Source organism: Durio zibethinus, chromosome 2 (genome assembly GCF_047325235.1).
Source record: "Durio zibethinus cultivar Kanyao isolate XHJ-2024 chromosome 2, ASM4732523v1, whole genome shotgun sequence".
Lineage (NCBI taxonomy): Eukaryota > Viridiplantae > Streptophyta > Magnoliopsida > Malvales > Malvaceae > Durio > Durio zibethinus.
The window spans coordinates 37,087,668-37,101,545 of NC_143163.1; the positions used below are offsets into that span (position 1 = coordinate 37,087,668).

At 28.6% G+C, this 13,878-nt stretch overlaps 2 protein-coding genes across 2 annotated transcripts; one reads left to right on the plus strand and one right to left on the minus strand.

Annotated features, from left to right (window-relative positions):
- Window positions 1-398: 398 nt before the first annotated feature.
- LOC111317550 (putative clathrin assembly protein At4g32285) lies at window positions 399-2,029 on the minus strand. Its single transcript, XM_022919984.2, has one exon. The coding sequence runs from the start codon at window positions 1,881-1,883 to the stop codon at window positions 531-533; it is 1,353 nt and encodes a 450-aa protein (XP_022775719.1). The 5' UTR covers window positions 1,884-2,029; the 3' UTR covers window positions 399-530.
- Window positions 2,030-3,891: 1,862 nt separating this feature from the next.
- LOC111318151 (G-type lectin S-receptor-like serine/threonine-protein kinase At1g34300) lies at window positions 3,892-7,026 on the plus strand. Its single transcript, XM_022920830.2, has one exon. The coding sequence runs from the start codon at window positions 4,383-4,385 to the stop codon at window positions 6,765-6,767; it is 2,385 nt and encodes a 794-aa protein (XP_022776565.1). The 5' UTR covers window positions 3,892-4,382; the 3' UTR covers window positions 6,768-7,026.
- Window positions 7,027-13,878: the final 6,852 nt, after the last annotated feature.

A 13,878-nucleotide genomic window follows, 5' to 3' on the forward strand; every position in this document is an offset into this window, starting at 1 on the left:
GGTGTAAAGTATAAATAGATGTTGTAATGGTTATTGCGGTCATGATTTTTATGTTTTTCTTATTTTTCATATTTTATTACAAAATTAAGTGAATAATAATTATAATTAGAAGTGTCACCGTTCATGGACCTAGTCGAAATTCACCCGTTACGTTCTGGCGTTATATTTCTTGGGATCCGAGCTCCTGCATTTTCCCTTGCCTCAATATTGAAATGAAAAAGAATAGTGAAAAGTCAATGGTAAAGCTGTTGGACCAAGGCAACACAAACCCAGAGTCGTTGAATGTACCTGCATATAGGCTGGACAACATGCTTCCATCTGTATACCAATGAAGCAGATTTCAAATCATTCTCTAAGAATTACAACTACGCTGTGAATTCTGAACAAAACTCCAAAAAGGAAAATCTATCTACAAATATGAGGCCTGAAAAATGATTGACCTTATTTTAAATTAACCAAGGAAATCAAAGCTTAAAACTGATATTGGTTGCAAGCAACTCAATTTATAAAAATGGAAGGGCTGGTGTGCATCAAAGTCCCCATGGATATTTTGGGTCACTGCTTGCATATTGTGCATAACAAATTGGCATGCTGGAAGGCTGATAGAAGGGATTGGATGCATTAGGATTGTACACTTGTATCTTCCATTCATCCTTCTCACTTTCATTGCTATAGTTGAATCCCTTGTTGTATAAAAGCAGGTTGTTTCTCTGAACACAAGAGAGATTCACTGAAGCCTCAAATAGATCCTCCCAGCTATCGTTTTCACTATCATCGAGCAGAATCAAGGGTTCCCTCTCCTCATCTTTATCGAACTTTTCAGGAAAATAACTGCGCTCAAATTTCTCTTTCAGAGTACTGACAACAACCACCTGTTTGTCTCTGTCATCTTCTGTTGAACTCGACCTGGAATCCATGAATGGTGATGATGGTGATGTGGTGGGTGATGATGACTCAGTTAGCTGCCACATTCCATTGATGAAAGTCTCAAGAGCCTGAATTTGTATCTGTGGAATCCGATCCACAAAGGGGTATTCATAACACCCACAGAATCCCATAAGTCTACACCAGTCATAAAACTCCCACAGCTGGTTTGCTTGCAGGGCTGCTTTCTTGTATATCCTAAAAGCTGCTATGCAACTCCTGTATGGCATTTGAAAGAGATTGTCCAATACCAAAACAACATCCCTTCTAAAAATGGAGTAATAAATGAAGCTGTCCCGAATGATGTATTTCATTGCTGACTGGATCAAAATGCTCCTGGCCGCATTCGCAGTTGGTCTACAATCCATAACTCGATCAATTAGGCTCTGAAGCTGTGGCAAAATCTCAAGCATCCTTCCCATTTCTTTCATTTTTTCTGGTAAACTTTCAGGCATTTCCAAGTCTTCATTGGAAAATACTTGATCATCTAACATGAAGCAACCTAGAGCTTCATCTAGTAAATGTGCATATGATCTGATAAACGTGGTGTAACTCTCAGGATTGGAGGAGGAAGCATCCTGGAAACGACAAGGATATAGAGAGATCAAACCATTTGATCGATTCCATAGCAATTCTGATCGAATGGGGCTATCTTCAGGCAATGATCTAAGCAGTCGATGGAGAAGGAGTAAGCATTTTAGTGCAACTCGCCAGCTTCTAGTCTTTCCGAAACGGCGAGCGAAGCTAAGTGAAAAGGAACGGTAACAAGATGGAGAAATGGAGAATATCTTCAAGAGCTGATGTACATATTTGTCAGACAGTGGCAAATCATCCGGGGCTGTTGCCTTTACAATTATGAGGTCAACATTGCAAAACCCTCCAATCGTGGCTATTTTAGCATAGCTTACACAGCTGTGCTCTCTTAGAGCAGTGAAAACTTGCCTGAACCGCCTATTCATGGTTTCCAGGAGACCCCTAGAGACCTTTTGTTTTGTGATCGAATTGCACAAACTTGAGGGAAGGAATTGGTCATTTAAAAGGCTTGCTATTATGCTAAAAAAAGGGTAGCAAGATTTACACTTAGGTTCGCTTTGGTACAACCGAAACTAAGCTACAACTTCAAGAAAATTTGTTTTTTATACCAACTAAAAATATGCAAAAAGTTCTTGTCAACTGGTCGGTAGCCAACAGTCAATGATTAAAGTTTAAATTTTGATAAGCTTCGTTATAGAAAAACACATTTGGGTGAAACAAAAATCAGTTACCTATCTTATGATGGATTCTTTTTAGGAGATTCTTAGGCTAAAAGTTGAGCTTTACTCTTACTCTTAGTTGTCATTTGCTTGGAATGAATCCAAAGAATGACAACTTAACACTCTTTACACACCAAGGAAACATCCTTGGTTTGTGCATGTCCTTGGGGACAAATACAATTTACATTGTTTTCGTATTATTATCTTAATAAATTAAGAACGTACAGTTTGGAATGCCTCAGCTTCAATGGAGAATCAATGTGAAACATTACATGTTAACAAGAAAACGCCTATAGTGAAAGACAATAATAGTACTATGGAAACAAATATGAAAATCCTATGTAACTAGCCACAATAAACTATGGGAAACAAATAAGAAAATCTGATGTACCTAGCCACAATAAATAAAGTTAATTCATCAAGTTGTTGAGAAATTTTTTTAAATTATGATATATTAAGTTTTTATTTTAAGTGATATATCTTCTAATCTAATCATGAATCGATTTGTCTAATTAAAAATACAAAAAAAGAGTTCAATATGAATTGATTTCTTCAATTAAATACACTTAGCTTATAATATTTAAATTTGATTTTTGTTATTAGCAATTTTTTAAAATAATAGATAATTCAATATGAAAATCTCATATATATCCTCAATTTAAAATGAGATAATCTCTCTTTTATTCTTCTGCATAAAAGTTTATTTATGATTGTAAATTTATAATTATAAAAATTTATCTTTTGTGTAAATTGTCTTTTCAAAAGGGCAATAATGGACATTAAATCTTCTAGCAGGCCAAGTAGAGAGGTTCTAAGCAGGCCAACTAGAGAGGTTCTAAATACATTTTTATTTTTTTCCTTCACATTCAATTTTTTTTTTTTCAAATTCTTCTCTTGATGAAATTATTTATTTATCTTTTTTATCTTAATTTTAAATATTTTGAATATGCATTTTAGGTAAATTTTATATCTTATCATATTTTTATATTCGGTAATTTAAAAACAATTTTATTTAAATTTGAAAAAAATAATTGAGAGCGATTATCTAATTTTTTTAATTTTTGAATATGTAAAATCGATTTTTTTTTTAATTTTGTATATATAATTCAAAATTTTTTTAGAAGTTTCTAGTTTATAAAATTAAAAACTCTTAAAAACCTCTGAATTTATAAACGTAAAAAGAATATAAAAATAATTAAATAATTTTATTTAAAAATATTTTTTAAAAAAGTAGGTGTGAAAAGAAAAAAAATAAATGTGGGTCCAATCACCCGGGGCAGGGGCCGGAGCCAGTGTAGATAGCCAAGCCGCCTCTTCTTACAATTATCCGAGTGATCCATTGACTACGGGCAATATTATTATTCCATGCTTGTGAAAGTGAAATTCGCAAATGTTAAGCTTTTCACTTGGCCAGGTTGCCGATCGGCAAATGTTAAGCAAAATAAAACTTTTTTGAAGAAGAAGATTAAATGATTTTATTATAGAGATTAAATATACAAAATAATATTATTTTTGTACATGGGATAATAATTATATTTCTGTGCCAGGATTCCCAGGTAATTCCGGGTATTGCCTGAAGAAGCACGGCAAAACAGATGTCTAGTCATCTTGTTCAACAAAGTGGTGATAACTATCAATGATGTTTTTTTAATGCGACAAGACTTCTTTGGATTTTGTTTAATATATTCTCTTCTCAATCCATCCAAGCAGGCTTTGATTCCAGGTTTTGTTTTCCTATCGATTTTTCTAAATCTCAATCAAGTTTCCAGCGTCCAATTTGGTTCAATTTTTCTTCTTTTGAAGGGTTTGTGCTTCCAGACATAAGAACCAATGACTTCTAAAGGTTCCAACTTCCAACGCCCTTTTGGGATCAAATTATTTTATTTGTAACATTTTGTACTGAGATATTGACATTGATTTTTGATGTAATTCTTTTTTATCTTCATTTTGTCCTATTTAAAAATTGCTGAATTTGATTGACCAAAACATTTTCAGCTCAAGTAACAGGGTCCCCCCTTACCCCCAACAACAGATGAAAAACTAGTGGCCACCAGCCATCAAATAATTCTAAAGGTCTAGCGTCAACGTAGCACGGCCATTCAAAGCCGCCGTTAACACGCCTTGACCAGCTGTAGCCTACCTCGCAATTCATATAATAAGAAAATACCATAGTATCAAAACAAAGCAAGCAGCCAGTCAAATACCATGTCTCTTCTCTTCCTAGTCTCCTTCCTCTTCTTCACTCTCCTTCTCTCAAACCCTTTACCATCCTTGTCCCAGCAAGACCGATCTTTCTCCTTCTCGGACTTCCCATGGCTCCCAACTCAAAACAAGAGTCTTGTCTCTGGCAACAAGGTCTTCGCAGCTGGTTTTATACCATTAACCTCTTCTGGAAATCTCTATACTTTCTCTATTTGGTATTACAACATATCTGGAAATAGGTTCATTGTTTGGTCAGCTAATGCTAATTCTCCAGTCACCAGTGATTCTTCTCTCAACATCAGCGATACCGGTGAGCTTCGTTTAATCAACTCTTCAGGTCAAAACTTGTTGCCAGGGCAGCCTGCAGCTACTGGTAGTCGGAATTCCACATTAATCTTGGAAGATGGAGGTAATCTTGTTTATGGGAATTGGCGGAGTTTTGATTATCCAACAGATACGATTTTGCCTAACCAGACATTGAAGACAACGTTGCATTCGAAAAATGGCAAATTCAGCTTCCAGAATAGAAAAAGCCTGGTTTTTAACTCTTCTGAATACTGGAGTACTGATAATCCGTTTCAGAAACTGGAAGAAAGTGGAAAGGTAGTTCAAGATAACGGAGCTACTTTGGTTTCTTCAGATTTCGGTGAACCCAATCGGTTTCGGAGACTGACATTGGATGATGATGGAAATCTTAGGATTTACAGCGTTGATCCGAGTACTGATGAGCAGGAAGCTGTTTGGCTAGCTGTACAAGAGGTGTGCACGGTTCATGGAACTTGCGGGCCTAATGCTATTTGCATGAATGATGCATCAAATTCTGATCCCACTTCTTGCGTATGCCCACCAGGATTCAGGAAAATCGCCAATGATAATAACTCATGTGAGATCAAAATTCCACTCAGGAATCCCAGAGACACAAAGTTTCTTCAGCTGGATTATGTTAACTTCTCTGGAGGCGCAAATCAGAGTAATCTCAATGTTCAGAATTTCTCAATGTGTGAATCCAGATGCCTGGCCAATCTAAATTGTCTGGGGTTTGGTTTCAAATATGATGGAAGAGGATATTGCGTGCTCCAGATTGATCGATTGCTTTACGGGTACTGGTCTCCAGGGACTGAGGCTGCATTTTTCTTGCGTGTTGACAAATCAGAAACTGATAAATCCAATTTCACGGGTATGACAAGTTTGTTAGAAACAACATGTCCTGTTAATATAAGCCTTCCTTTCCCACCTGAAGAATCCGATACCACGACTCGGAATATAGTGATAATATGTACCCTTTTTGCTGCTGAGCTTATTTCTGGGGTTCTTTTCTTTTGGAGATTCCTGAAGAAATACATCAAGTATAGAGACATGGCTCGAACCTTTGGCCTCGAGTTCTTGCCTGCGGGGGGGCCAAAACGGTTCACCTATGCAGAGCTCAAAACGGCAACGAATGACTTCTCCAATCTGATTGGAAAAGGAGGATTTGGTGATGTTTATAAAGGGGAATTAACAGATCACCGTGTTGTTGCGGTGAAGTGCTTGAAGAATGTGACTGGTGGGGATGCAGAGTTTTGGGCAGAGGTAACAATTATTGCCCGGATGCACCATCTCAACTTGGTCAGATTATGGGGATTTTGTGCTGAGAAAGGTCAAAGAATTCTGGTCTATGAGTATGTTCCTAATGGTTCTCTTGATAAGTACCTCTTCCCTGCGAGTCGGATCCCCTCTTTAGATAAGGAAGAGGAGATGGATCCATCTGGCACTGACGTGCCCAAGCCTATTCTTGATTGGAACATCCGATACAGAATTGCCCTTGGCGTGGCAAGAGCAATCGCGTATCTGCACGAGGAATGCTTAGAGTGGGTGTTACATTGTGACATAAAGCCAGAAAACATACTTTTGGGGGATGATTTTTGCCCCAAGATATCTGATTTTGGATTGGCAAAGTTGAGGAAAAAGGAGGACATGGTCAGCATGTCACGCATCCGAGGGACCCGGGGGTACATGGCACCGGAGTGGGTAAAGATGGATCCAATAACTCCCAAGGCTGACGTCTATAGCTTCGGAATGGTGTTGTTAGAACTTGTGAGTGGGGTTAGGAACTTTGATATGCAAGGGTCATTGATGGACAGTGAAGACTGGTATTTTCCAAGGTGGGCATTTGACAAGGTTTTCAAGGAAATGAAGGTGGAGGACATCCTGGACCGTCAAATTAAGCATTGTTTTGATAGCCGACTGCATTTTGACTTGGTGGATCGCATGGTAAAGACTGCACTCTGGTGCCTCCAAGACAGGCCAGAGGCAAGGCCATCCATGGGGAAGGTTGCTAAGATGTTGGAAGGGACTGTGGAGATCACAGAACCGAAAAAACCCACAATCTTCTACTTGGTAGATGAGTAAATACTTGAATACTTGATTAGTGTGCGAGTTAATTTCTTGACGTTTCTATGTATGTAGATGTAATTCATTGCTTTTAGCAATGGTGGTTACTGCTTGATTGCCTGATTTCTGTCATCGATGGGATCTGGGAGTGACAACTGACAAGGTTCAAATTCCTCCTAAACATACATAGGAGCCTGTAATTTTGTTGGGAAGGCATATTTTATTAGACTTCTTTGGAGTAGATAAATGTTAAATAAAATTATGGAAATTTCGTTAATCTCAATTTATTCATATAATTATCTTTAAAGTAATATTTAATAAATTTAAAATTTAAATCTTAAAATTTACATTCTTTTTTTATATCTTTATATTGTGATCTTTTTTATATCAAAAAATAAAATAACAGTAATATAATGTTATTTTATCACACGGATGCAATTTTAAGTATAAATTTTAATTTATTTTCGTGGTTTGGATTCATTTACTCTAATGAATTTTTGATAAATCTAATATACTTCCATTAGAAGTCAATTTAGAAATAATTAATACCAGAGTTAAAATTTTGTTTTCTTAACTTGGATGATGTGGCATTTTGATGATCACTTGATATGTTGAGGTGGATTATCATCTTAGGAAAATTATCAATATAAAAAAATCATACTTTTTTTTAATTAAATAATAATTAATATTTTTTTAGGTTCTAAAAGAAAATAAATTTAGCATTTTTAGTATATGTATATATATATATATATATATTTAAGTGTTCTAAGTGGCGAAAATAATTCTAATGAGCATGTAATGTCATTAAAAAAAAAATTAGGTGGTCGAATTTAACTGCAAAACTTAATAATGTTTTGGATTATATTTAAATCAATTTAAACAAATGAGGAAGAATTAACCCTACCAAAGTCATTATTACAATCAATTTAAACCTTAAAAATAAGTTCATTAACATTAGAATAAAAAATTATAACTATTGAATTGAGATAATACAAATTCAAACTCCCCCTCAATTTTAACCTTACAAACTTTATTTCAGTGAGTCAATGTCATCATCTTACCTTATGTATTAATTTTAATAAAAATTAATTACGGCCTTATCATTCTTTATTATTATTATTATTATTATTATTATTATTATTATTATTATTATTATTATTATAGGGATAGATCAACTTATATTAGTGCAAAATTTTTTAGTTTTATATTATTTTTTTAATTATTAATTTCAATAGATCTAAGATATGAGATTAAATAATTTTTTTTTACTTGTCTCTTATCTTTTGATCTAATAAAATCAATAATTAAAAAAATATATAAAACAAAAAAATTTTATACTAATGTAAGTTGATCTTATTCATATTATTATTATTATCAATGTATAAAGTGAATGAATTTAAAATTTAGCTTGAATGGCCATCCACCATTTTTAGGAGATGGATTTTAGTAAAATTAAAATTCGATTCCAACACTTACAATTTTTGCTATTTTTTAAGTTTTGATTTTTTTTAAATATATAAAATAAAGAAAAATATTAACTCATGTTGAAATATTAATACTACACTACATCAAATACTAATTTATTTTAAAACTATTATTTTATTTTTCATTTTCATTGTGAATTTATTGAAATTAAAACACACATTGTGTAGCAGGAAATGGAGGATTACGGTAGTCCAGGAGGAGCAGGACAAACCGATTCACAGTAAGCCCGGTCCTCAAAACATCCTATATCTGGCACCGTAAAGCAACAATAACATCTATGAAAGCCATTACAAAGGCTTCTAGCGCATGGTGATAGTGTGATTTTTTTAACAGCTTCAGTGCCATTTGCTTCCATCAACTCCAAACCATTTCCATCACCACCAAGCTTGATGTTCCTGCCTGTAAAATAACAAAAAAAAAAAATTAAAAAACAAGTAGGTAATTAGATTTTGAGAAATAGTATAAAATAAAATGCGAGAATAATAATAAAAATATACATACATGAGTAAAGATCTGAATTTTCAGCGAAAATAAGGCATAGAAAAATTAGATAGATTGAAAGAAACTTGGTATTTGCCATTACATCAATTGATAAAGTAATATGATTCAAATTGAGATCATGGGTTTATATATATATAGGCACTGTAACCTTTTAATTTTTTAATTATCAAGTTGAAAATTTCACCAATATGGACAGTTGGACACAAATAGAAAGGAATTTATTCTTACCGTTTAAGAAAGGAAATTGAGTTATAGGGTTTATACGTTCTAAGATTTTTTTTTTTTTTAGGTTGAAAATTAATTGAGATCTTATGAGAAATATTTTTTTTAAAGAAATAATTTTCTGTTTTGAAATTGTGAGCTGGTATATTATATATATCTTCCTGCACATTAAATGCATTTTATGGGGACTTAGTTGCCAAATATCAGTCAAAACCTTTGCTGCCACGTGTCATCAAATTTTTTTTTTGTTTTTTATTTTAATATTATTTTTAAATTTCATTAATAAATATCTATAATATTAAATTTGTAGAAATTGAAAAAAAAAAGTATGTATTCACGCGGTAACCCACTTTTCTTTCAAAATCTACACATTATTTATTATTTATTATTTATTTTTTTGTTTGATTTTTTTCATTTAAATTTTTTATTAGAGAAATTTTGTAAATAAAAAAATCAATAAAAGTAGGGTGTTTCGTGTTGCTTAGAGTAAATATAAAACTATTTTATCAGTTTATATTTATATGTATTATTTTAATAAAGTTTTATTTATTATCTTAATTTAATAAATTTATATGGTTATTATTTAGTTTTATTTTACCATTTCTTTTATATTTTTTAATTTTTAACTTTTTTAATCAGATAAATTTTTATAAAAAAAAAATTAATGAAAAAAAAAATAAAATAATACATATGTGATAGATTTTGATTTACTTTAATCTATTTTTTTTTTAATTCGAGATTTAATCGAATTTTTTAAAAAATTAAACGGAGTCAATGATAGTGGAGGTGTCAAAACAATGATGGTTTTGACATACCAATGCTATAACGATCACTTTTTAAAATGGGAATCAGATCGAAGTAGAATAATTTATCTTTTTAGCGATCGAAGTTAAATCACAGGTGAGTTTAATTAAGATGCTTTGTCCTATCCTTTTATCATTTTGTCTCTGGATATAAATAAGAATATATAATTTATTATTTATTTAATTTAATTTATATATTATATTAATAAAATTATTATCTAGTATATTAATTTAATAAAATATTATATTTATATATAATTAAAATGTAATTTATATTAAAATTTTATATGATGTGAATGTTATATTATTAAATTAATTTTTAATAAAATTAAATATGATACGAATCATACATATATATATATGTTGAGTTAAAATTGAGTATAAAAAATAATAATATGATATCATGCTAGAGAGAAGGTAAACATAAACACACCCCTTCTCTATCCATTACTATCCTTAAGTAGAAGTACCTACATGACATCTTATTTTACTTGACTTTTTTTTATTTTTATCTTTTTTATTTGGGTTTTTTTTTGTTAGTTTTAATTTTATTTTAGTTATATCTTTTAATATTTTTAATTATATTTAAAAAATAAATTTGTAAAAATGAATTTATATTTCATTTGTTATAGAAGTTATGATAATAAAATACATACATTATTTATAAATTAATTGATAAATTTTTACTAATTATTACTTTTATTCAAAATTTATAAAAGCATTGATTTATTATTTGATATTATTAACTACAAATAAAATAAATTAAACCCGGGATAAAATGTAGGTAGGCAAGTTACTATCATGAAAATTACAAAAATATATATATATATATATATTAAGAATTTAACAAGTAGTGCTGGATCTTGATATATAATTTAGAGGGAACCAATAATAATATATAATATATTTTATCTAATTTATTTTCTAAGCCGTATTTTATCATTCTTATTAATATATATATATATATAGGTAAACAATACACTAATAAAAAAATGATAAGAATATAAAATTATAAAATAAAAATATTATTATGATAACATTATACTTTTAATAATAACATGATTTATAATTAATTGTTGAATTATTAATTACATAGAATTTTTTTGACAATTTAAAAGTTAAATAAAAAATATGAATAAATCAATCATTAAATATTTTATCAAAATAAGAAAACTAAATATACTGTTAAAAGAAAGGAGATGAAAATTTGAGGTTATAAGTTTGGACTTTTCCTATCCTTTTGTAAAATAGTTCAAATATGGTTTTTTTTTTTTTTGTTGAAAAAATAATTACAATATGTTATAAAGATCTAAAATAAAAAAAAAAATACAAATAAAATAAATTATTAAAAAATATAAATGTAAGAATTTACAAATAATAATTGTTGAATATAATAAATAAATAATTATAAATATGAATTAAATATCTCTTAAATTACAATGCATAAATTTAATTTATAAAAAAATGATAAAATTAACATATTTTAATTAAAAAACCAATTTAAATGTATATATATACACACACATTTTCAAAACTTTGGAGGGCTCCATTGGGATCCGTTCCTGTTAACAAGTGTTATTGTGAGTCCGGCATTAAAATGTGTTGGAAACTAAGTATTAAACATTACAAAAAAAAAAACCTTCAACTTCTTGGCCTAGTGACTAAAAAAATTAAAAAAAAAAACATCGAGACTGAGTTCTACCCCAACCTCCCCCTTCTCCCTTGTCATAGGATTTTACCTCCTCTTAAATCAAAAAAATACAAAAATCATTTGAAATAGTTTATACTTTGAAGAATAGGACTTATAATAGTTATAAATATTATTTGATAAAATAATATTAAATATATGAAATATAAAATATAAAACAAATAAAAAAATTGAATTTTAAAACATAATAATAGATTAAAAACATTATAAAATAAAATTATCGTCCATTAGTTTGCTTTATTATTGATTTAGTTATCTATTTTAATTAATTACTTAATTATAAAAATGTTTATCTTTTTCAATTTTTATCAGATATGATTTTATTATAAATTCGATTATTTATTTATGTATTTTAGCTATTGATATAATTATATAAATGATTTATTATATAATTCTAAGAATGTTATGTCAAAAACTTTCTATAAAAAATGAAAAATATAAATAACAAAAAAATCAATAGACAAAATCTATTAGTGATAAGAGGTATTTTCATCAATGCATTATACATTGGAGGGCCAAAAAAAAAAAAAACTCTTATATTTGCACCTAAAAAATTTCTCCGCACCCTTTTTTTATTATTAAAATATTCTTAAATGGAATTACTTAATTAATATTTGTTAAATTACCTTTCAGTGCATCATACACCTATGTTGTTTTCTTCTTCTCTTCAAGCTTTTGGATTGACATTTTAGGAAGTTTCTTCAAGTTTTCAGATTTAAGCTTTCAGAAATTTTTAAAAAATTTTAAATTTGTATTCACATTTCCAAAAATTTTTACAAAATTTTAAAATGCAAATATGAATCTGTATCTTTGAAATTTACGAATTTACGTATAATATCTCATAAGAGATATCAATCTATTTAATATTTAATCAAAATTTAACAAAATTAAAGGTGATTTATTTGTAAATTTAAGTTTAGTGAGTTGACTAGCTTTAAAACTTGTGATTTTGGGTAATTTTTTGGTTAGGATTTAAGGGGTTAGATTAAACTGAAAATGGATAGGAAAAATAGATGTGGTTGGTGTTAAGGGAAAATAAGAAATGTGGTTAAGAGATGTAACCAGTAAAAATTAAATTTTAAATTTTAAATTTGGGGTGTTAATCGTAATTGAGTATGTAATTTAAAAGGGTGCAAATAGAAGTTAAAAAAAAAAAAAAATGGCAGGACATGAAGGAGAACTGCGGTTGAGAGAATGGTTTCCTATTGGTGCCTTAAAGGTTTAGTGACTGTCGAAACCTCTAATGTGGCTAGAGAACGTTCAATCGCGTTGGAGCGTGAGATACAAACGTACTCCAATGGTGGTTGTAGTTCCAAATCGTGCCGTGCCTGAATAATTAGAGATTTAAATATTTTAGTTATTAATTTTATTTCGGTATCAATTATATTAATAAATACGTTTTAATTATATTAAAAATATAATATATTAAAAGATAATTTTTTTATCAAATTTAATATTAAATAATATTAATTATTTTCATTAGTTTTGACTAATTTTGATAAATTTTAATTGATTAACATGTTTTAGTTGATTCATGAATGTGAAATATATTTTATATTTTATAATTTATTTTTTTTTATTTAATTATTTTTAACATAATAAAAATAAAATTAATTGATAAAATAATTCTTGAAAATTGAGTTTTTTTTTTATTAAAAGTTATTCTTTTATACTTTATTTTTTAAATCAAAGTTTATAATTTTATACTTTATTTGTTTAAATAAAAGTTTATAAATATTTTAATTTCTTTTAAAAAAGTTATTATATTCTCTTTATAAAATTTAACAATCATAAAGTATTAGTTAATTTTTTCATCTCTTTATTTTTATCTTAATATTAATATAAAAATATTTATTTAAATACCATATAATCAGATTAAATATTTAAAAACATCATAAGACTTTCATGATATTATTTATTATATTTTTAAATTTGTTTATTTAATTTTTGAAGATATTATATATTTATTTTGTAAATTATTAATAATATTATAATATATAAATTCATTTATGTTTATAAATATATTTATATTAAATCAAAAAAATTAAAATAATATATCAAAATAACTTATATCGATATATATTATATATCTTATAAAAAATTAAATATTATATGATACAATATTAATAATTTTATTAAATACAATCTTAATCATTTAAACAAAATTTTAGTAGCTTTTAATTAATTAAGATTTTAAACATTTTTTTCATTAAAATATTTTTAATTGAATATTTTTATATAAAGTTTAAATGTATTAAAAAAAATTTCAATGATTTATGAAAGACGCCAAATTATATTTTAATGGTTTTGAAGATTTATATTTGTTTGTTGGTCTTTTATAAGGTAACATATGGTTAACATTAAAAAAAAAAAAATCAAGGACAATGAAAGGCTATTTATCGTAAGAAAA

Excerpts from the sequence above, each read along its gene's own strand:
- LOC111318151 (XM_022920830.2), top strand. The coding sequence starts at position 4,383 with ATGTCTCTTCTCTTCCTAGTCTCCTTCCTCTTCTTCACTCTCCTTCTC.
- LOC111317550 (XM_022919984.2), bottom strand. The coding sequence starts at position 1,883 with ATGAATAGGCGGTTCAGGCAAGTTTTCACTGCTCTAAGAGAGCACAGC.